General features: G+C 33.2%; 1 protein-coding gene across 1 annotated transcript in view; it reads left to right on the top strand.

The window, feature by feature from the left end:
* Nucleotides 1-22,185, top strand: part of Frmd5 (FERM domain containing) — a 501,610-nt gene that overhangs the window by 330,736 nt on the left and 148,689 nt on the right. Inside the window, exon 10 of the mRNA XM_090406270.1 lies at nt 7,030-7,093. Coding sequence (XP_090262396.1) covers nt 7,030-7,093 — 64 coding nt within the window. The remainder of the gene's footprint in view (nt 1-7,029; nt 7,094-22,185) is intronic.

Genomic DNA, 22,185 nt, shown 5'->3' on the forward strand with positions numbered 1-22,185 from the left:
CTTCGATAATTTTGCCTGTTACAGTTTGAATCATTACCAACATTAATTGTCATTGTCTGTTTTATCATGACTTGCTTATTCACTGAATATTCTGGTTTTAAATCCAGCATAATACTAACTGGTTAATAAACTTTTTTGTCTTGTTTTTGTTCTTTCTTTATACTGTAGAATTTAAGATGAACATGACAGCTGAGCCTATCTGTAAAAAAGTTGAAGAATGGTTACCACAAATTGTAATAAACACTATTAGGGCTATTTCTTTTAAGGTTACACGGTGATCAGCATTCATATTAATTAAATTAGGGAAACAAAACACACGTGTTAAAAAGGTTATTTTACTGATTAATAATAAAATAATAACTTTACGTTTTGACCCCTGTATTGAGGTCATCTTCAGAAGGATACATTCAGAAGTATAAGAACAAGCTACATGCTGGTGCACTCTATACAAGTAAATTACATCTACGTTGTTAACTAATCTTTTTTCTTAGCCTGCCCTCTAGTGGGGAAAAAAAAAAGAAAATAAATAAATAAAAATAAAAAATAAAAATAAATTAAAATTAAAATAAAATAAACAAAAATAAAATAAAAACTACAATAAACTCTGCTAAAGTCCTCATGTACTAGGATTCTTCTGGAATTATACAGTTATATTACGATTATCTTCTGGATTTGTACAGGTTGCTATTGAATGTTCAAGGAAGCAAAAAACACTTCACTAGGTCTTGTATTGAGATTTTTCTTTGTGGTTGTTATGAAGGTTGTAGATGGGTCCTCCACATTCTTGGAATTGTTAGACCATCATTTTTATTCAGATTCGGATCATGTTTGAGCATTTCACATGGTTCCTTGAATTTCCGCTCAAACCAGGTTTTGGTGCGGTGTAGGGACTTGGTATCTTTCCAGTCAATTCTCCAAACATACCACAGAATTGACTGGAAAGGTACCAAGTCCCTACACCGCACCAAAACCTGGTTTGAGCAGAAATTCAAGGAAGCATGTGAAATGCTCAAACATGATCCGAATCTGAATAAAAATGATGGTCTAACAATTCCAAGAATGTGGAGGACCCATCTACGACCTTCATAGCAACCACAAAGAAAAATCTCAATACAAGACCTAGTGAAGTGTTTTTTGCTTCCTTGAACATTCAATAGCAACCTGTACAAATCCAGAAGATAATCGTAATATAACTGTATAATTCCAGAAGAATCCTAGTACATGAGGACTTTAGCAGAGTTTATTGTAGTTTTTATTTTATTTTTGTTTATTTTATTTTAATTTTAATTTTTTTTATTATTTTTTATTTTTTATTTTTATTTCTTTTCTTTTTTTTTTTTTAAATCTTTTTTTTTTTTCCACTAGAGGGCAGGCTAAGAAAAAAGATTAGTTAACAACGTAGATGTAATTTACTTGTATAGAGTGCAACAGCATGTAGCTTGTTTTCTTATACTTCTGAATGTATCCTTCTGAAGATGACCTCAATACAGGGGTCGAAACGTAAAGTTATTATTTTATTATTAATCAGTAAAATAATCTTTTTAACACGTGTGTTTTATTTCCCTAATTTAATTAATATGAATGGAAACTATTAGGGCTGAACTATCAGCTGTAATAGTGTTTTTTTTTAGATTTTTTAAGTTGATAAATGCATTGCTATTCAGTAGATGACTGAAATGAAACATCATTCCAACCAGAAAAACTCACTTAGATCAGTGCAGTCTGCTTACTTACGATACAATGTGCATAGACCATAGGAAAATTTATGTATGGAATACCAAAAGAGAAAATTAATTATGAACAATTTAGGTATATAAACATATTTTTGTGAAAGTTATAAAACATGTGCTACTTGTAGAGATCTATTTAACAAATAAAAGATATAGTATTTTGATTTCCTGGTGAAACTTATAAAATTTATACCTCTATGTAATCCAAATCTTGGAATAGTAAATGGTGCATGTATAATAATAATTGTGAACACTTGTCAAAATTATTACTGAAAAAAGTTTTATATGAAACAATAATATATAGTGATCACAAGAGACTAGCAGTTTTCTGCCATATTCTCCTCCATGAATCCCTATTAAAAATCATTGATGCTTTGGGCCAGCTACAGTGGCGAACAAATTAAATCTGAACAAGCCGAATTTTCATCAAGTTTTTAGTTTTGGTTTGGTTTTTGTTTCACTTCACAATAATTTTGGTTATCGTTTCAGTTTACTATTTTCGGTTTTGGTTTTAGTTTACTATTTTGATTGAGTGCTGTGTGTTTTAACTGTCTCTACAATGTTTATTAATAGTGTTGTGCATTTTTAATAGTGAGAACTAGTTGCCATTCATAGTGTTTTGTTCATTTTTTGTAGCTATAAAATGGATATATTTCCAAGAAAGAATTCAAAAATATGTACTCCTTCTCAGCACACATCCATGACTTAAATACAAATTGCCAACGAGAGTGATGTTGATTTGGGTATACTGTTAATGCGATTTTAAAAAGGTTTAAAATGCCTATTAAAAATCATTGATAGCTTTGGGCCAGCTACAGTAGTAAACAAATTAATCCGTACAAGCTAAATTTTCATCAAGTTTTTGGTTTGGGTTTGGTTTTTGTTTCAGTTCACGATAATTTTGGTTATGGTTTCAGTTTACTATTTTCAGTTTTGGTTTTAGTTCATTATTGAGTGCTGCATGTTTTAACTGTCTCTGCAATGTTTATTAATAGTGTTGTGTATTTTAATAGTGAGAACGAGTTGACATGCATAGTGTTTTATTCATTTTTTGTAGCTATAAAATGGGTACATCTCCAAGAAAGCTTTCAAAAACATGTACTCCTTCTCAGCACACATCCATGACTTAAATACAAATTGCCAACGAGAGTGATGTTGATTTGGGTATACTGTTAATGCGATTTTAAAAAGGTTTAAAATGCCTATTAAAAATCATTGATAGCTTTGGGCCAGCTACAGTAGTAAACAAATTAATCCGTACAAGCTAAATTTTCATCAAGTTTTTGGTTTGGGTTTGGTTTTTGTTTCAGTTCACGATAATTTTGGTTATGGTTTCAGTTTACTATTTTCAGTTTTGGTTTTAGTTCATTATTGAGTGCTGCATGTTTTAACTGTCTCTGCAATGTTTATTAATAGTGTTGTGTATTTTAATAGTGAGAACGAGTTGACATGCATAGTGTTTTATTCATTTTTTGTAGCTATAAAATGGGTACATCTCCAAGAAAGCTTTCAAAAACATGTACTCCTTCTCAGCACACATCCATGATTTAAAGACAAATTGCCGAGAGTGATGATGATTTGAATACTGTTAATGTGATTTTAGAAAGGTTTAGGAAGACAGGTATGTTTTCTCCTGACAGAAAAGAAAAATGTGAGCAGGAAAAAAAAACACTTACTCAAGGACGTTTACTAGTTAGAAAAAGCAAAATGAATCCATGATTGTCTGCTGTACACTTAAATGGGCAGCTAGTGGGATTAATGTTTCTGACATGACAGAAAATGTCAAAGATTGTTGGAAGCAGGGAGGACTGCACACAGACCAAAAAAGAAACAAATATTGATAAAGGCTATGCAGAAAAAGAGGCTCCTGTAGGCAAAAGTGTACACAGATTGAACTGTTGAAAAGTGGAAGAAGATCATATTCTCAGATGAGAGCCATTTATTTGTCCAAGGAGTGTGAGTACTCTGTGTTCACAAATCAGTGGCCAAGATGACTTCTCCTACCCACCTTCAACAAGTTCATAAACACTAGCTAAAAAAGATGTTCTATTGGTGGTTTTACATGACAGTGTAGGATCACCTGTGTCTGTTGACAGTATGATGAAAAGTGATCAATACATAAAAACATTGAAAAAAAGAGCTGTCCCACAGATCTAGAAAGACAAAGAACTTATCTATCCAACAGGACCTTGCTCCATGTCACACTTCAAAAACAGTGGAAGAATTTCTCAAAAATCACAGCATCCAATTGCTTCACTGGCAAGGTAACTTTCCTGACATTAATCCTATAGAAAATTTGTGGGCCATTGTTAAAAAGAGACTTGGAACATTAAATTGTGACCCAAAGGTTAACTTAATACAATCTATTATAAAAGTATGATTTCAAGATTCAAAAATAAGAAAAGTGTGTTCTACTTTCATAGTCTATGCTGAAGCGAATTAATGAACTTATTAGGAACAGAGAAGTATATATAAATTATTAGGTAAAGCTGGAGTTTAGTTTTTGTACTTATTTTCTTGCAAAATTACTTTTTTTTTTTTTAATGTGAGTGTTTGGATTAATTTGTTCACTACTGTATAATTGACTGAGAGTGGAGATTGGCTGCCTCTTAATCTACCAAAGCTAGCAAGGACTAAATGGTCTTGCCTACTCCCTGGGGAATAAAAGGCATTAGCAGATTTCTTTAAGTTTTATATTATATTTTTTTTAAAATTCTCGGTTTATTATTTTTTATTAGTTCTATTTTGGGTACATTTTTATATACTAAACTGTTTATAATTTATTTTATTTTTTTTATTATTATTCATTTATTTAATTTTTTTAATATTTCATACAAAAATTTTGCCCTGCGTTCTATCTGCCTGGGATGGTGATGGTACTGTGCTTTCTTACACTTCCTAGTTATCGTATTGTTTCCACTCAGCCATCATAAAATAAAGTTTATCAATATGGAAATTATTAATAAATGCTAATAGGTCTTATAGCCTGGTGTAAAGAGTAAAAAGATAAAATTATAAAACTTATTTTCATTTGTTAACTATATATTTTGAGTTGGTTTTATAATATATTTTGTGCTTTAATTTGAATACATTTCTCATTTCTGTTAAAATGTCCTATATCACAATACAGGATATAGGACATTTTAACAGAAATGAGTTTTATAGTAATTTTTTGCAAGAAAAGATATTTTAATTCTTTGAGACGATTTCAAATTAGCACATTTTCATTGAAATGACATATTGTTGGATTCTGAATGAAGAGAAATTTAAATTATTAATACTCTCTTCAGAATCCAACATAATCCACCATGGCAAAGGCTACATTTGTAAATATTATTTAATGTAAATCACTTATTTATAAATTAATATTCATATAACTACCTATAAGTTGATTTAATATTTAATTATTTAATCAAGTATGTGTACTAATAAAGAAAAAACTCTGTATTAAAATATTATTAAGTTATTTTATTTATTGCTATGTTAATATTATAGGAGTTTGTATTTAACATTTAACTGCGTATTAATTGAAATGTAAATATTCTTTATTTGTTCCTGAGAGGTATAACATTATGCAATGCCTCAATTTTATTATATTTTGTTTTGTTGTCATGGAAACATATGTTATATAGTTTGCACGAGTTTGGAACAGAGCATGAGGGAGAATGTTGAATTTACTGGAAAGGATTTTAGTTAAAGAGAGCACGAGAACAATTTAAGCGGGAAGAAGGGATATATACGCTAGGAACGCTGAAAAAAGAGGATATTCTAATTCAGCATTCGGAGGAAGGAAAGAAAAAAGGAGATTGATTCGGGGAATCAGAGTGCGATATTAGCAAGTCGGCGAGTCACTCAAGTAGTTAATTAAAGTCTGCTAGTCGTGGAGCAGGTTAGCTAGTAAGTTGCAGAATAACAAATAAAGCAACGGAAGATAGCTAAGTGACTACTGAATGACTAGCTGTACTTTAGTTGAGATTTAATTTCAGGGCCGACTTTTCAAGGACACACAGAAACTTGAAGCATAGCACGAAGTAACTAGAGAATAATTAGAGGCAACAAGGTTGAGCTTAACGATAGCTGTGTTAAGAATTATAGTGCTTAAAAGATTAATTGAATGCCGGAGGAATAGGCAACTGTGCATGAAAACTTCAAGTTAAGGAATTATTATGTGTCACCTTAGTTCATGAGTGATTAGTAGAATACTGAATTGGTCAAGTAATATCTTGACCAATTCAGTATTCTACTGCAAGTAAAACGCTTGCACTGATAGTGCAAGCGTTTTACTTCATGCAAGAACATTTAACCATGTGAATTGTGACCGTTAATTAATTCAGTTATTACTAGGAAGATTTGTTTTAATGAGTGCCGTTAATTCTTTAAAGTGTATAAAGTTATAAAAAGTGTTCGTATATAAGTAGATGAAGAAGGAAGATTACCTGTAAGAATATTCCAACCATTGATATTCCTATGCAGAGATATGTGTGTGTTTCTTCCTATAATATCCCTATATTAACAGTAACATTTTTGCAGAGATTAGCTGAAGTGTGAATTTAAAAGTGTATACTTGTGAAAAAGTGTTGCCGCCATTATATTATATTTGAAACTTAAGTAACTGTGAGATATTTGTGTAAGTGGTTACCAAGGAACTTTATCACTTTGAGCTTTACCAAGTATTTAATTGAATTTTGTGAAGGCTGTGTTTCGGACAACAGATTTACCATTGCTTAAAATTATATGACTGTATTATCAGAAGAGCTAAAATGTTTATAATATCTCATTTAGTGATTTGAACTTAAGTGTATATTTTGTGATCCTAAATTAAATGTTTGTTTTTGTTAATCTAAAGTTGTATTTTGACTGAATCTCTTTTATTGCACCATCCATGAAAATATTCGAACCAAAGCGGGAGAGATAAGTAAGTTAAATAAACTCGGCCTGTAAACATAATAACAACATATAAAGGAGAAATAGTTGAGAGTTGGTTTTTCTTCAATTCTAGAACTAATTCAGATATAGAGTGGCGCAGTCTATAAATATAAATTTTCTCTATATTTGGATTAGAAATCAACTAGCAACCTATCAATTGTTTAAGAACATCGTAATAACTAAATATCGGATCCAGAGTATAGGTTAAGACGAAGTAGGATCCAACAATATAAACATTTCCAAAGTAAAGAATTTTAATTATGCAAGTGTATTTGAACATTAACTTGTGTCACTTATATATCTGTTTTATACATGTAACATACACTTTTTTTTTCTTGTCCATTTTTTATGCAAATATCTTTATTTACTGCAGGCAGGATATACAGAAAATTAACTATGAAGGGAAAATGTTTATTGTCCACTTACTTTTTAATGAGGTAATTTTTTTATATTAAGTGCTAATTTATATATATTTATTTAATTCATTCAGTTGTTAAAAACTAAAGTAATAGGGTCTCTCATTTTTCCTAACTGTTATTTCTTTCTCTTCCCTACATATGCTGTCTTAGATGTTCTCATTACTTTATTTATTATAAAAATGATTTATAATTTACATTTTATATTTCATTAAATTTACAATTAAATTTATAATTCATTATTATATGTAACTTTATATGATTCTCAGCAGCTGCCTTTCTTAGGATTTGTATTTTTTTTAAATCATAAGGTTTGTTTACATTGTAAACATCAGCTGCTAAAATAGCAAGTCATATCACGTGTGCGCACACCACACACACACATAGCAGTTGTTTCTTTTTATTATTATTATTATTGTGTGATACCTCCAAAGAATCATTGGAAGGGCAGGGGAGATGCACCACTCCACCACACATCACCGTCTCCTTTGCTTAATCCTCCAACTATGTGACATCTCTACCATCAATAGACAGCACCTTCTACCTGCACTATCACTAGTATGTATAGTCTGTAAATTGTGTGTGTGTGTGTGTGTTCTCATTGCCAATTTGCCTATATGAACCCGAGTTTCCAGGAAAAAAAAAAACTTGCTATCTCAGGAGGAGATCAGCTGCCTCACTTTCAATTGAAAAAGACCACATATAGATTTCGCTCATCACAACAGCAAGTACTGACCTTGTGAAACCAAGCAGTAATTGTGATTTTGTCATATATTCTCAAATTTATCAGTATTATCACATCAGTCTCCATAGAGTTCAGCAGGAGTCTTAAATAGCATGATTCATAATGCATTCTGGTAATGTGTTCCAAAAAATCTACTTCTCGTACTCCTCTTCATCACCTTTATCCAACTTCTAGGGGTGGCTTACACTCTTTTTATAATCCTTGCTGTATTATTGTGATAACATCCCCAAAGTTAAATATATGCCATATCACTTCTTTTCCACCTGTCCACCAAACTCTGCAATTTAGATTCCCGCAATCTCTTCCCATAACCAACATTCCAGAGTCCTCATGTTGCCTTGGTCACTCATCTCTGGACTTTCTCTAGCATTTCCATATCACAGTTAAAATCGAGGCAACCAAATTTGAGCACAGTAGTTGTGTGGTTTGACCAATATCATGCGAACTAAAGAGTAAACAATATTATATTTCTGTTCTTTTCTTGACTTGTTTTCCAAACACAAATAAGTCATAATCGATTGTGTGACTATGAGGAAGAGTCTTTGGGAAGAGTCTTAGAAACAGTTGCTTTCCCTCACTTAAAATGAGGATATTAATAAAATATTAATTGACTGGAAGAAGTTCTCAGTTCTATGTTGTTTACTCCTAATATTTCTTTATAACTTCATTTCTCAGGAAAGAAAGAAATATAAACTGCTTTTTCTGTCGATTTAAAAAGTTTAAATGCTTAAACTAAGTCTGAAGATGTCCTTTTTTGAGATACTGTTCCAGCAATACTTGTGGCATAAGTTTGAATGGTTGTTTAAAGAAATCGTGAAATTTTTCTCCATTCTTCAAACCTGAATTGAAATGACTGCCTTTCATTTTTGAAGATATGGAAAAATAGTCTTATTGTAATCACACATCATTAACATTTTTTTTTTTTTAATAATAATAATACTGTGTATCCTCTTTTATTCATTTGGGATGTTCACATCACTCGTAATGTTTTAAATAAGATATTGTTCATTTTCTACTATGTATTTAATTGCCTGATGCCACTGATAATGACCTCTAATTTTCAGGTTGAAATATATGGCTGTTTAATATACTATTCACTCTTTTCCTTGTGTTATTATATTAATTTGTAATACTTCTTGAGATAGCTAACACAGAATGCCTGATTGTATAGTGTAGGACAAAACTACAGAGTTTAAAGTCCTGATGGGCCACCACATTGTAGATTATTCTAAGGTTTGGTAAGTCCAGTCTCTCTGAATATATCCCCCAACTAATATGCATTTAACATCAGATTAGTGAATTTTTATGATCTGGGAGTAAACTAACATGATGGAGGTAGAGAGATTTTTCATTCATACTCCTCTGAGGAAAGGCCAACTACTACCAGGTGGTAGATGAAATTCAATGCCTAATGTAATACTGCAACTTTGTTATTGGAAGCATGAATTGGCCAAAAGCATGTTCAAACTGGGGGGAAAATATCCAGTGTACTTCCTCAGCAGCATTTTTCCAGCATTTAAATGAAAACACTTGAGGAGAATTCTGGGTATGCTAGCAAGGGACCCTGGGTTAATGATATGTGTAGAAGACATTACCAGTGTTATAATATGACTTAGTAAAGAATCTTATTACATACTTATGTCCTACCCCATTTTGATTACATAAATAACAGATATGAAAAGTCAGGCAAAGTGAAGTACAGTTGTACTTTGTTGTAACGAACACAGAAATAGTGAGATCATGGCTGTAATGAACAGAAAGCCATAATGATTTTAATTTACCCAGATTTGTTGTCCCATACAATTGCTCACTTTTATAATGAGCATACTACATTGATGAACTTATTTTGGTAATTGTGCAAATATTCTTAATTCCTTAGGTAGTTCTTGGAATTCCCATTTCTTGGGGGGGGGGAAGGGAGTGCCATAGCTTTTATGACTATCTGCATTGCAGATTTTCTTTTCTTCTTTTTTTCCTAATCTTTTCCTTGGGGACCAGCTGCTCGCTACCTACTTCTCCAGTGTCTAGCAGCTGGCCCTCCTCCTTCACTCCAAACACTGCCACTACTGTAAAATCAGTTAAAAATGGAACCTTCTGTTGGGAACATATCTACTAAAAGAAACTGTCTCTCAGTGTGCAAAAAAAGTTGTGGCGTGAAAAATATGAAGTGTGTAAAAAGTTTTTCTTTGTCCTCTTCAACGGTATTGAAGAATAAAGATATTTACGTATTGGCACTAGAAAACAATATAACCAAAATTTATAAAGTGCAAGCTTATAGATATCAATGAAGCATTGCTTCGATGCTTCACTACACAAAGAAGTGCTGGATTTTCAATAGACTATCTAATCTTGAAAGCTCAAGCAGAAAAATTTGCTAAACAGTTTGGACCCAATGACATTACTGACATTACATCATTATGTCGGTTTTTAAAAGATTAATTAAAATTGTGTTTAGTATTAAGTGTATGATTTTAAAATCACAGACAAAGAAATTGCATTTAATATTAAGTTATTATAGTTTAAACAAGCATATTCATACAAATAATATCTAGGTATGTAATTGATTATTTTTTCTATATTTATATATTTTTTTTGTTCTTTTAATCTTTTTTCTTGCATCAAATTCAAAATTTGAAAAAAATATAAAAGATAGATTTCATTCATCACTGATATAGTGAATAATGGTTATAACGAGGATATTTTGTTAGTCCCATGGTTACTGTTATAACTGTTATGTTTGACTAGATTACATTCAGAAAAGGAGAATCTTCTAAAGCCTTACACATTCACTTTACAAATATATGCAGTTGTCGTTCCAGCTTCAGTGATATTCATTTCTGTCCCCATTCTGCGAAATCATATGTGTATTTTCTAATCGAAATTCAAACTTCAGCTTCTTCAAGCACTGCTTATTTCTCTTTTTTTTTGCAATGTTTCTTACAACTTGCAATCTCCTCTTTGTGATCATCTTTTTTAAAAGTATCTCCTCCCCATTAAACTAGATTTGTTTGCTGTCTCTATCACTCTCCTAACACTCTTGATTTCTGGCTTACTCATGACTATTCTAAGAATGTTGAGAACATTTTTTTTTCTAGGCAATTGAGGCCACAATCTAGTGTTGATTTGTTGTACCAATCAGTAGAGGAACTTCATGATTATGCTTTTCCAGACAGTTTCACTGATTGTATCACTGAAATAATTTTTATTGATATGGAAACATTTATTTCCCATTTCATTTAAAATATCATCCTTATCTAAGCATTGGAAAAGAAGAATTAAGAATATCAGTTGACTTTCTTCAAAATCTACACCTTCTTTTCTGTTTTTTTATGTGAATCCCATCTGTGAAAGTTTGTGAACCTATAGCACATTAGCTCCTGAGTGAGCTAAGGATTATTTCTTCTATTTTATTAATTTTTATAAATTGTTGTATCTTTTATTCATGTTTTTACCTAGTCCAGAAAGCCTCCTCTGTAGACCAAACATGGAACTTTTACAGTCAGCATTTACAAACCTGAAATTAAGCATTATATGTCTAGCCTATGTAGAAACAGAATAGAGGAAATCACTCCTTCTCTGAATAAGTCACAGTCATGTCTATCGAGGAATGATGACCGTCCATATGCATAAACAATGTAACATTCATCTTACTATATTCCATTTTCTTGTGAAGTGTCAGTGCTTGACTTGAGAGAAAAATGAAGTTTTTACTAATTCGACTGAGCCATTTTATATATGATGTGCGAACATCACCAAGTGTGTGTATCCACACACACACACACACACACACACACTGAGGCAGAACTTCTCAGTATCGGACAAATTGTACAATGTTTTTAGCTTTTTACAAACTATTAATTTATAAAACACATTTGAATTAAATTCATAAATGCAATATATATGTAGGTTTGTCATTGCTCAATTAAAAAAAAATGTATATATATGAAAAAGCTTTAATGACTGATACCGAGAGATAAAAAGATAACATGATATATTTGAAAAGATACTACTAGTACACTAGTTTCGTTGAATTGATCAACATCTTCAGGTATCACAATCAAAGAAGTATATAAAGAATTACAGAGACTTAAAATTGTAATAACAGAACAAGTAGAAAAAGACAGTAGCGTGTTTGAAAACAAAATGCGAGCTTGAGTTCCAAACAAATGTATACTATGCGCTGTCGCGAGTGCGCCAGTACTGAACAGAGGCAACGTGTGCATCAGAGAGATTGAAACTCAGGCTGTTGTTGATATGAGAGGAATCTAGAGAAATTTTCCTAGATTCGACAATCTTTCTCTCGAGTTCATCATAGCACACATGGATGTTAGAAGTTTGAGTCCAGTTCACAATGTGTAGGCGGCCTTTGTCTGAGTTAGTTGAAAAGAGAACGTGGCTAGAGAGAGCGCTAGCTCTAGTCCTGTTATAGGAGATATCTCTACGGTGTTCTTCCAAACATAGATGGCTTTCCACAATTACATAAAATCTTGTACACTCCTGGAAACTGAGTTGGAAGATGTTTCTCTTTAGGTTTGCTAAGTATTGAATGAAGTTTTGGAAGCATAGTGAAGCAAGTTTTGAAGTTAAACTTCTTGAGAATCTTTGCCAGTTTTGGTGAAAGAGAGCTGATGTAAGGCAAAGAGATGAAGGCTCTTGGGGAAGAGGAATCTTCAGAAGTATTTGAGTGACTGAGGAAAGAAATTTGTCAATTTTCTTAGGAGAGAAACCATTATTAATAAAAGTTTTATTAAGAAAAAGGAGTTAATTTTCAATTTCTGTTTCTTCTGTAAGTAATGATTTGGTTTGGTGAGCCAAGGTGGAAATAATACCAAATTTTTGTGCGGGGGATAGTGATGGGAGGAAACATGAAGGTATCTATCAGTATGAGTAGGCTTTCTAAAAATTGAGATTTTAATACTCTCAGCACATCTGGTAAGTTTCAGGTCTAAAAAGGGGAGGCAGTCATCTGATTCCAGTTTGAAGTTAAGAGATTTTTTCATAGCATTTGTTCAGGTGGTCTAAAAATAAAATGAGGTTGTTGACACCATCTTCCAAGAGGAAAATATCATCAATATAGCGATACCAGAATTTTGGTTTAAGATGGAAGGAGTTAATAGCTTTTTCTTCAAAATTGTTGAGAAATATATCCGCGAGAATCGGAGAGAGCAGGCTGCCCATGGCCAGACCTGAGTTTTGTAAGTAGATCTTATTGTCATATTTGAAGTATCCTGACTTTATGCGATGGGAGAGAAGAGCAAAGAGTTTTTTGATAATTTGTTCTTGAGAAGATCGAGGACTTCTTGAGCAGGTACATTTGTAAAGAGAGAAACAATATCGAAACTGGCGATTAAATCTGTTTTTTTAAGTTTAATATCCTTGATTTTAGAAACAAAATCTGCAGAGTTTTTAATATGTGAAGAGGAAATTCCAGAAAGATTTCTTAGAAACCTTGCGAGATATTTGGAGAGGTTATAGGTAGGAGAGTGTATGCCCTCAACTATAGGTCTGAGTGGGCAGTTTTTTTTTGTGAATCTTGGGGAGACCATACAGTCATGGGATCAAGGGATGAAGTGACTTAAGAGAAAGACGAATGTTTCTTTGTAACTCCAAAGTGGTTTTTAATAAATTATTAGTAATTTAATAAATTTTTTAAAATAATTTTTAATAAATTATATGTCTGCCAGAAGAATAACGATGTTACTATTATCTTTTAAAGACTACACTGAAAAAACATATTTTTCCGGCAGACAAAGGGAATGAGACTGTCATCTTAGACAAGTCTGATTACCATAATAAAATCTTGGAACTTTTAAACAGTGATACTTACTCAGAAATTAATAGTGACCCTATGATTGAACTACACAATAGAACTAATAATTTATTAAAAATCACTTTGGAGTTACAAAGAAACATTCGTCTTTCTCTTAGGTCACTTCATCCCTTGATCCCACAACTGTATGGTCTCCCCAAGATTCACAAAACAAACTGCCCACTCAGACCTATAGTTGAGGGCATACACTCTCCTACCTATAACCTCTCCAAGTATATCGCAAGGTTTCTAAGAAATCTTTCTGGAATTTCCTCTTCACATATTAAAAACTCTGCAGATTTTGTTTTTAAAATCAAGGATATCAAACTTAAAAAAACAGATTTAATGACCAGTTTCAATATTGTTTCTCTCTTTACAAATGTACCTGCTCAAGAAGCCCTCGATCTTCTCAAGATCAAATTATCAAAAAAACTCTTTGCTCTTCTCTCCCATTGCATAAAGTCAGGATACTTCAAATATGACAGTAAGATCTACTTACAAAACTCAGGTCTGGCCATGGGCAGCTCACACTCTCTCCGATTCTCGCAGATATATTTCTCAAAGATTTTGAAGAAAAAGCTATTAACTCCTTCCATCTTAAACCAAAATTCTGGTATCGCTATATTGATGATATTTTCCTCATCTGAGAAGATGGTGTCAACAACCTCAATTTATTTTTAGACCACCTAAACAAGTGCATGAAAAATCTCTTTTACCTTCGAACTGGAATCAGATGACTGCCTCCCCTTTTTAGACCTGAAACTTACCAGATATGCTGAGAGTATTAAAATCTCAATTTTTAGAAAGCCTACTCATACTGATAGATACCTTCATGCTTCCTCTTATCACTATCCCCCACAAAAATTTGGTATTATTTCCACCTTGGCTCACCAAACCAAATCATTACTTACAGAAGAAACAGAAATTGAAAATGAACTCCTTTTCCTTAATAAAACTTTTATTAATAATGGTTTCTCTCCTAAGAAAATTGACAAATTTCTTTCCCCCAGTCACTCAACTACTTCTGAGGATCGCTCTTCCCCAAGAGCCTTCATCTCTTTGCCTTACATCAGTTCTCTTTCACCAAAACTGGCAAAGGTTCTCAAGAAGTTTAACTTCAAAACTTGCTTCACTATGCTTCTGAAACTTCATTCAATACTTAGCAAACCTAAAGAGAAACATCTTCCAACTCAGTTTCCAGGGGTGTACAAGATTTTATGTGATTGTGGAAAGCATACTATGGCCAGATTGCTAAATCCATCTTTTTACGTTTGGAAGAACACCGTAGAGATATCTCCTATAACAGGACTAGAGCTAGCGCTCTCTCTAGCCACGTTCTCTTTTCAGCTAACTCAGACAAAGGCCACCTACACATTGTGAACTGGACTCAAACTTCTAACATCCATGTGTGCTATATTGAACTCGAGAGAAAGATTGTCGAATCTAGGGAAATTTCTCTAGATTCCTCTCATATCAACAACAGCCTGAGTTTCAATCTCTCTGATGCACACATTGCCTCTGTTCAGTACTGGTGCACTCGCAACAGCGCATAGTATACATTTGTTTGGAACTCAAGCTCGCATTTTGTTTTCAAACACACTACTGTCTTTTTCTACTTGTTCTGTTATTACAATTTTAAGTCTCTGTAATTCTTTATATACTTCTTTGATCGTGATACCTGAAGATGTTGATCAATTCAACAAAACTAGTGTACTAGTAGTATCTTTTCAAATATATCATGTCATCTTTTTAACTCTCGGTATCAGTCATTGAAGCTCTTTCATAATATTCCAACCAAGTAAAAATGAATTCTGAAAAAAAAAAAAAAATTATCATCATCATCAAATTCCTACCATGTACCCTCAAGGGGTGTACAGGATATGACAGTACTACATGAAAAAATTACATCATTACTAACTTCCTATCTACAATTTTCCTCCAAATCAGTCTGTTACTTGTCAAGACTCCAACATTACCAGATCTTATATTTCTATCGTCTAAGGCACTTTGTACCATATCAATCCGCCTATATCTTGGTCTTCCTCTGGGTCGTTTTCCTGCCAACTTGGCAGAGAACACTTGTTTTGCTGATCTTTCCACGCCCATTCTGTTTAAGTGACCACACCACCTGTGATTAGCTCTGCTAACACATTCCCGGATACTGACAATGTCAAGTTCTTTCCTAATATAATCGTTTTTAATATGATATTGCCATTGATGCCATCTGTTCAAGCCTCTAATCTTTCTCAGGACTCTCGTATCTGAGGTCTCTAGTCTTTGGTCAAGTGTTTTACTTATGACCCAGCTCTCAGATCCTGGTTTGAACACTGTCTTGTATACAGCTAATTTAGTGTTCCGACTAATTTCTCTCTTATTCCATATGAATTTATGCAATTGACTTCCTACCATACCAGCTTTGTTGATTCTGTTGTCTATTTCTATATTTAATTTACCATCTTCACTAAAAATCGTGCCTAAGTAGCTGAAATGTTTTACTTGTTCCTCAGGTTCTCCATTCACAACACAGTTGACATTTTCAATGATTCTGCTTATATTCATTGTCTTTGTCTTTTTATTGCTGACCTTCATACCATATCTATTACAACAGTTATTCAATTTAGTCAGGGAATCTTGCAGACTTGTAGCGGATTTATTTAGAAGTATAACATCATCTGCATAAAGCAAAGAGCTGACATTAACATCTCTAATTTTGATATCATGTTTAATACCACTTTCGTTCATAATGTGATCCATATAGATAATGAATAAGTGGGGATAATGTACATCCTTGTCTCACACCAGATTTAACATTAAACCATCTTCCTGTACTTCCTTCAATTCTAACTGCTGACTTACAACTCAAATAAAGACTAAGTATTGCTTGATATAATGCCCCATTGACACCATATAACTGTAGCGTATTGAATAGCTTCTCTCTTGGCACCTTGTCATATGCCTTTTCCAAATCGACAAAACTTAAATACAGATCTTTGTTATATTCCCATGATTTCTCCACTATTTGTCATAAAGTGAAGATGAGCCTCTATTTGGCCTGAATCCAGCTTGTTTCTCACCAAGCTTCTCTTCCACAATCCTCAACCGTTTCTCAAGTATACTGGCATAAATCTTACCAGGAACACTCAGTAGAGAAATACCTCTGTAATTCTCAGAATCAGTTTTATTTCCCTTTTTATATATGGGTACTATGAGAACTATACTTCAATTGTCTGGAATTTGTCCTTCTGCCTAGGCTCTCTGAACTATGCAGTGTAGCCACTAAAACTTTTAAACTCCATACTTGAGCATTTCTGGTCTAATATCATCTGCTCCAGCTGCCTTTCCATATTTCAGACTTTTGATGGCTTTTTCTACTTCAAGCATCGATATGTATTCCTGATTGCATGCGTGGTCAGTGTATTTTTATCACTGCACTGTCATCACTGCTAGTTTCATTTTGCAATTGTTGAAAGAAATTACTTCATACTTCAAGGATATCTTTTTTTCTCCAGTTTTCATATCACCTTAATCATCTCTAATTCCTTTTACAGCACTCTTTCCTCCATTTCTGAGCTTCTTCAACAACCTCCAGAATATTTTGCCACCTTCTTGATATGTATTTTCTATGTTCTTACCAAAGTCTTCCCATGACTTTAGTTTAGCTAGTTTTACACAGCGTTTCGCTTTCTTACATTTGTCTCTGTATTCTCTAAGAGCACAAGCTGACTTATTTACCAGGAACTTTTGATATGCTTTCTTCTTTTCCTTCACTGCCTCTTTAAATTCCTGCGTCCACCAATGAGTTCTGATTTTTCTATCTTTGCACACAACCTCACCACATGCCTCTCTGGCAGAATCAATCAATGTTTTCTTCAGAGCTTACCACTGAATCTCCAAGGTTTGATTCCTGTTCTCAAACTCTTTCTTTTTTTCTTGAATAACATTTGTATATTTTAGTCTACAGTTCACATCTGAGAGCTGCTCAACTTTTATTCGTTTTAAAACTTTCTTACATATCCTTTTTTCAATCGAACATTCTTTCACTACCCAAATCTTCATGAGAACATTTCTGTGCCTATTTTAAGAATATGGGACATAGCTATCCTAAAGAAGAAATTTTTTTTTTTTAATCCAATATTTATCTACTCATCACATTACTACTTTTGAGGAAATCTATTCCACTTGTGTGCATCACATTAAATTAATGAAGACAGTAATATTACTCTATAATGGTTTTTGTCTTTGTATTAGCTTTCATTAATGCTGATATCACAGATGTTTGCTGAATTGTTACCTGAATTCCGGTAAGTATCATGCCACAAGACAAACATAAATCTCCAAGTTACCATAGTACAGTGAATGATCATAAAAGTAATTTTTTTTAATTATTAGAATTAATTGTTGGGGATCTAAATAGCAGAGAGGAAATGATTGTGAGACATACAAAAATATTTTGGGAAAATTTGGAGAAAAGAGCAAAGCTAATAATAATGGCAAATATTTGTTGGATTTCTGCTCAGAACATGGACTGGTTATTACTAACACCATGTTCTAACATAAAAATGTGCACAAATTCACATGGAGAGAAGAGGCAAGGAATAAGAAAAGTCTCATTGACTATTATTGTTGATAGTGATGTTTTCTCCCTGGTGCAGGACACCAGAGTGTACAGAGGATTTGAAATTGGAAGTGATCAGTATTTAGTCTTGAGCAGGATAAAATTGAATTTCATATTGAAAAGAATAACATGTAAGAAAGTTTTAAGGCAAATAAAAGTTGAGCAGCTCTCAGATGTGAACTGTAGACTAAAATACACAAAGATTATTGAAGAAAAAATGAAAGAGTTTGAGAACAGGAATCAAACCTTGGAGATTCAGTGGCAAACTCTGAAGAAAACATTGATTGATTCTGCCAGAGAGGCATGTGGTGAGGTTGTCTGCAAGGATAAAAAAAATCAGAACTCCCTGGTGGACACAGGAAGTTAGGCAGTGAAGGAAAAGAAGAAAGCATATCAAATGTTTCTGTCAAATAAGTCAGCTTATGCCCTTAGAGAATACAGAGACAAATGCAAGAATGCTAAACACTGTGTAAAACTAGCTAAACGAAAGTCATGGGAGGACTTTGGCAAGAATATAGAAAATAAATATCAAGAAGGTGGCAAAATATTCTGGAGGTTGTTGAAGAAGCTTAGGAATGGAGGAAAGAGTGCTGTAAAAGGAGTTAGAGATGATAAAGGTGACATGAAAACTGGAGAAAAAGATATCCTTGAAGTATGGAGTAATTACTTTGGAAAACTGCTAAATGAAACAAGCAGTGATGATAGCATAGTGGTAAAAAACACTGACCAGGCATGCGTTAGCAGAGCTAATCTCAGCAGCAGGTGGTATGGTCGCTTAAACAGAAAGGGCGAGGAAATATTAGCAAAACAAGTGTTCTCTGCCAGGTTGGCAGGAAAACGACCAAGATATAGGTGGATTGATACGGTGCAAAGTGCCTTAGACGTTAGAAATATAAGATCTGATAATGTTGGAGTCTTGACAAGTAACAGACTGATTTAGAGGAAAATTGTAGATAGGAAGCTTGTAATGATATAATTTTTTTCATGTAGTACTATCATATCCTGTACACCCCTTGAGGGTACATGGCAGGAATTTGATGATGATGATGATGATGATATATATATGTGTATATATATATATATATATATATATTTTTTTTTACATAACATGTTGTTTAGTCAATTAATCTTTCAGTTATCCAACCACAGCAGCAGCTGACAATTTGCTAGGCAAATAATTGATAAATCACTGTTTTGTAATGGTCATACTATTACAAAGCCCAAACTAACCAACTGACTGCCCAATTAGACTTCACCAAAGTTCAGCACTTTAGTTTTCTGAGGTTTAGCTTAAACACTGCAGTCAATTTTGAGGAGAATGTTTTCAGCTTCCTTTTTTAAAGCTCATAATATTGTCATTGATTATGATACAGTATATTATTAAACGAATATAGTAATCCTTAAATTATTCCAACACAGTTAGAGTGCTGAGTGCTGGCTGGAAAACTGAAGATACTGTTAACATAATACTGTACCAGAAGTTACCATATTATTAATTGAATATAATCCTCAATTATTCCATCCTAGCAGGAGAGTAGTTTGCTGATTGGATAATGGAATAGTTAGAAAACTGAAGATAAAGTTAAATGATGCTGTACCAGAAGTCATTTAAAACATTAACCCATTCAAGTGTCAAATAATCAAAGGTTCATTCATTTGAAGATCAGATAACCCACAGATCGCTGTAATATGGTGATATACCATTTTGCTAGTTGGATATGAAAAATATGACTTCTGCATTGATTTAGCTTTTAGTATCACTGTGGATGATGAGATCTCAGTAAAGGTCAAGGCAGTTTGATATGTGATCCTTTCTATAATTCCTAGCAACATGTATGTCTGAAAGGAAGTGTGCTGTGCATTATTGAATACTAAAATAATGTGATGTGAAGTCATTTTCTTCCATATACAAGTAGCCTGTCAATGAAGAAAATTCATGCGTAAGCTTTGTTAGCTCACTCTTGATAAAGTATTAAAACAGGAATATAATTTCTTATCATGTATAATCTATTCATTACAAAGAATTTATGGACACAAAACACACTTTGGAGTAATTACTTTACTTTCATTTATGAAAATAACACTTGATGTTTCTACCTCTGTTTCGGGATCATCAGGAATACACACATATGCACAGGACACAAGCTACATAACACGTCACAGAAATAAAATAAATCTGAATAATTTGTTAATCATTTACTCTAGCCTGCCCTGTGGTGGAAAAAAAAAAAGGTAATAAATAAATAAATTATACACAAATACAATGAATACTGACCACTGTGTAACCTTAAAAGGAAGAGTTGTCATAATCTGTGGGGAGTTGACCCAGAGCCAATGCAGTCACTATAGTAAGATAAAAATATGTGTTTCCATGTTAATTAATCGGTTAGCCTTTCTAAAATGATGTAGAGACAGCAACATGATACCTAACTGCATTAAGCTTAAAAGGAAGTTTACTTTAGCCAAAGTACTCCATATTTATTCCTGCATGTTTGGAGAACAAATCTGTGAGGCCTGCAAAAATCTAGCAATTATCCAAAACAGTGTTTTACAAATAATATTAGAACTATTGAGCTACATATATCCTGATATTTGGGATATTCTAGATAGTGTCATAGATGAAAACAAAGAAAAACTGATAGCGAAGTTCCAAAGACTTAAACAATAAGAAAGCAATTGACAATCCGGATGTCATGCCCAGAGGAGCAACCAGTCAAGACCAGTGGTATAAGGAGCAGCCAATCACAAAGAAGTGAAGTAAGGACCAACCAACCACCACCAAACCATGGCCAAGTTATCAACATATCCAGCTACAACCTTAACGATGGAGAACTCTTGCTTCTGCAAAAGGGCTTAAAGTACTTATTGTACCAAGATCAGTAAACAAACTAGATCAAAAGAGGTCTATAATCCCTCCCCTCCAATATAACCGATAAAATACAGATGGAAATATCCAACATACTAAATTCTAATAAACAACTAAGTTGCAAATTTAACCAAAGCAGAACAATTAGACCATAAATCTCTAAGAAATAACCAAGCCATCTAACTAAGATGAAAAGCCAAACGGCTATTTTTTTTTTTTCTGGCGAAGTTAATTGAATTAAGGGGATAAAAATCCCTTATTATTTTCCAGCCAGTAAACGAAACTCAAAGATCGAAAACTATGATCTAAGGGTTTGCTTTGAGTTGCCATGGTGTTGTACTACCAAGTGGTCACTTACGCTTGGATTCGCCAATAGTTCTTCGGCATGAAAATCTCAGATTGTAGTTTTAGATCTTTGAGTTTCGCTTACTGGCTGGAAAATAATAAGGGATTTTTATCCCCTTAATTTAATTAACTTCGCCAGAAAAAAAAAAAATAGCCATTTGGCTTTTCATCTTAGTTATATAATATATAATAATATATATGGGCACACCTGTCTGGCATTTGTATAGTGAAGGTATGTAAGTTCTTTTCACTTAAACTTTGATATCATCCAGGTCTACCTACTCACTGATGAGATCTCAAAAAAGGTCTGGGTAGTGACCTCTCCTCATAATGTAATGGCAGTATTACATCTCCTAAGAGCTGTGTTTTTACATTATGAGAAAATATCAAAGATAGTGTGGGAGCTTGCTCCACCTTTGCTTCGAGTTGCCTTGGTGTTGTACTACCAAGTGGTCACTTATGCTTGGATTTGCCGATAGTTCTTCGGCATGAAACTCTTAGATCGTAGTTTTCGATCTTAGAGTTTCGCTTACTGGCTGGAAAATAATAAGGGATTTTTATCCCCTTAATTTAATAACCAAGACATCATTATTATCAAGACAGACAAAGGCAACACTACTGTCATTCTTGATCAGACAGCTCACTTTGCAAAAATGAACCAACTGATATCTGCCCACAACACATGCCAATTGGTTAAGTTCAATCCTTCAGACTGCATCAGAAAGAAAACAAC

This window comes from Typopeltis vanoorti, chromosome 16 (assembly GCF_054136105.1).
Source record: "Typopeltis vanoorti isolate ZY-2024b chromosome 16, IOZ_Tvanoo_1.0, whole genome shotgun sequence".
NCBI classification, from domain to species: Eukaryota; Metazoa; Arthropoda; class Arachnida; order Uropygi; family Thelyphonidae; genus Typopeltis; species Typopeltis vanoorti.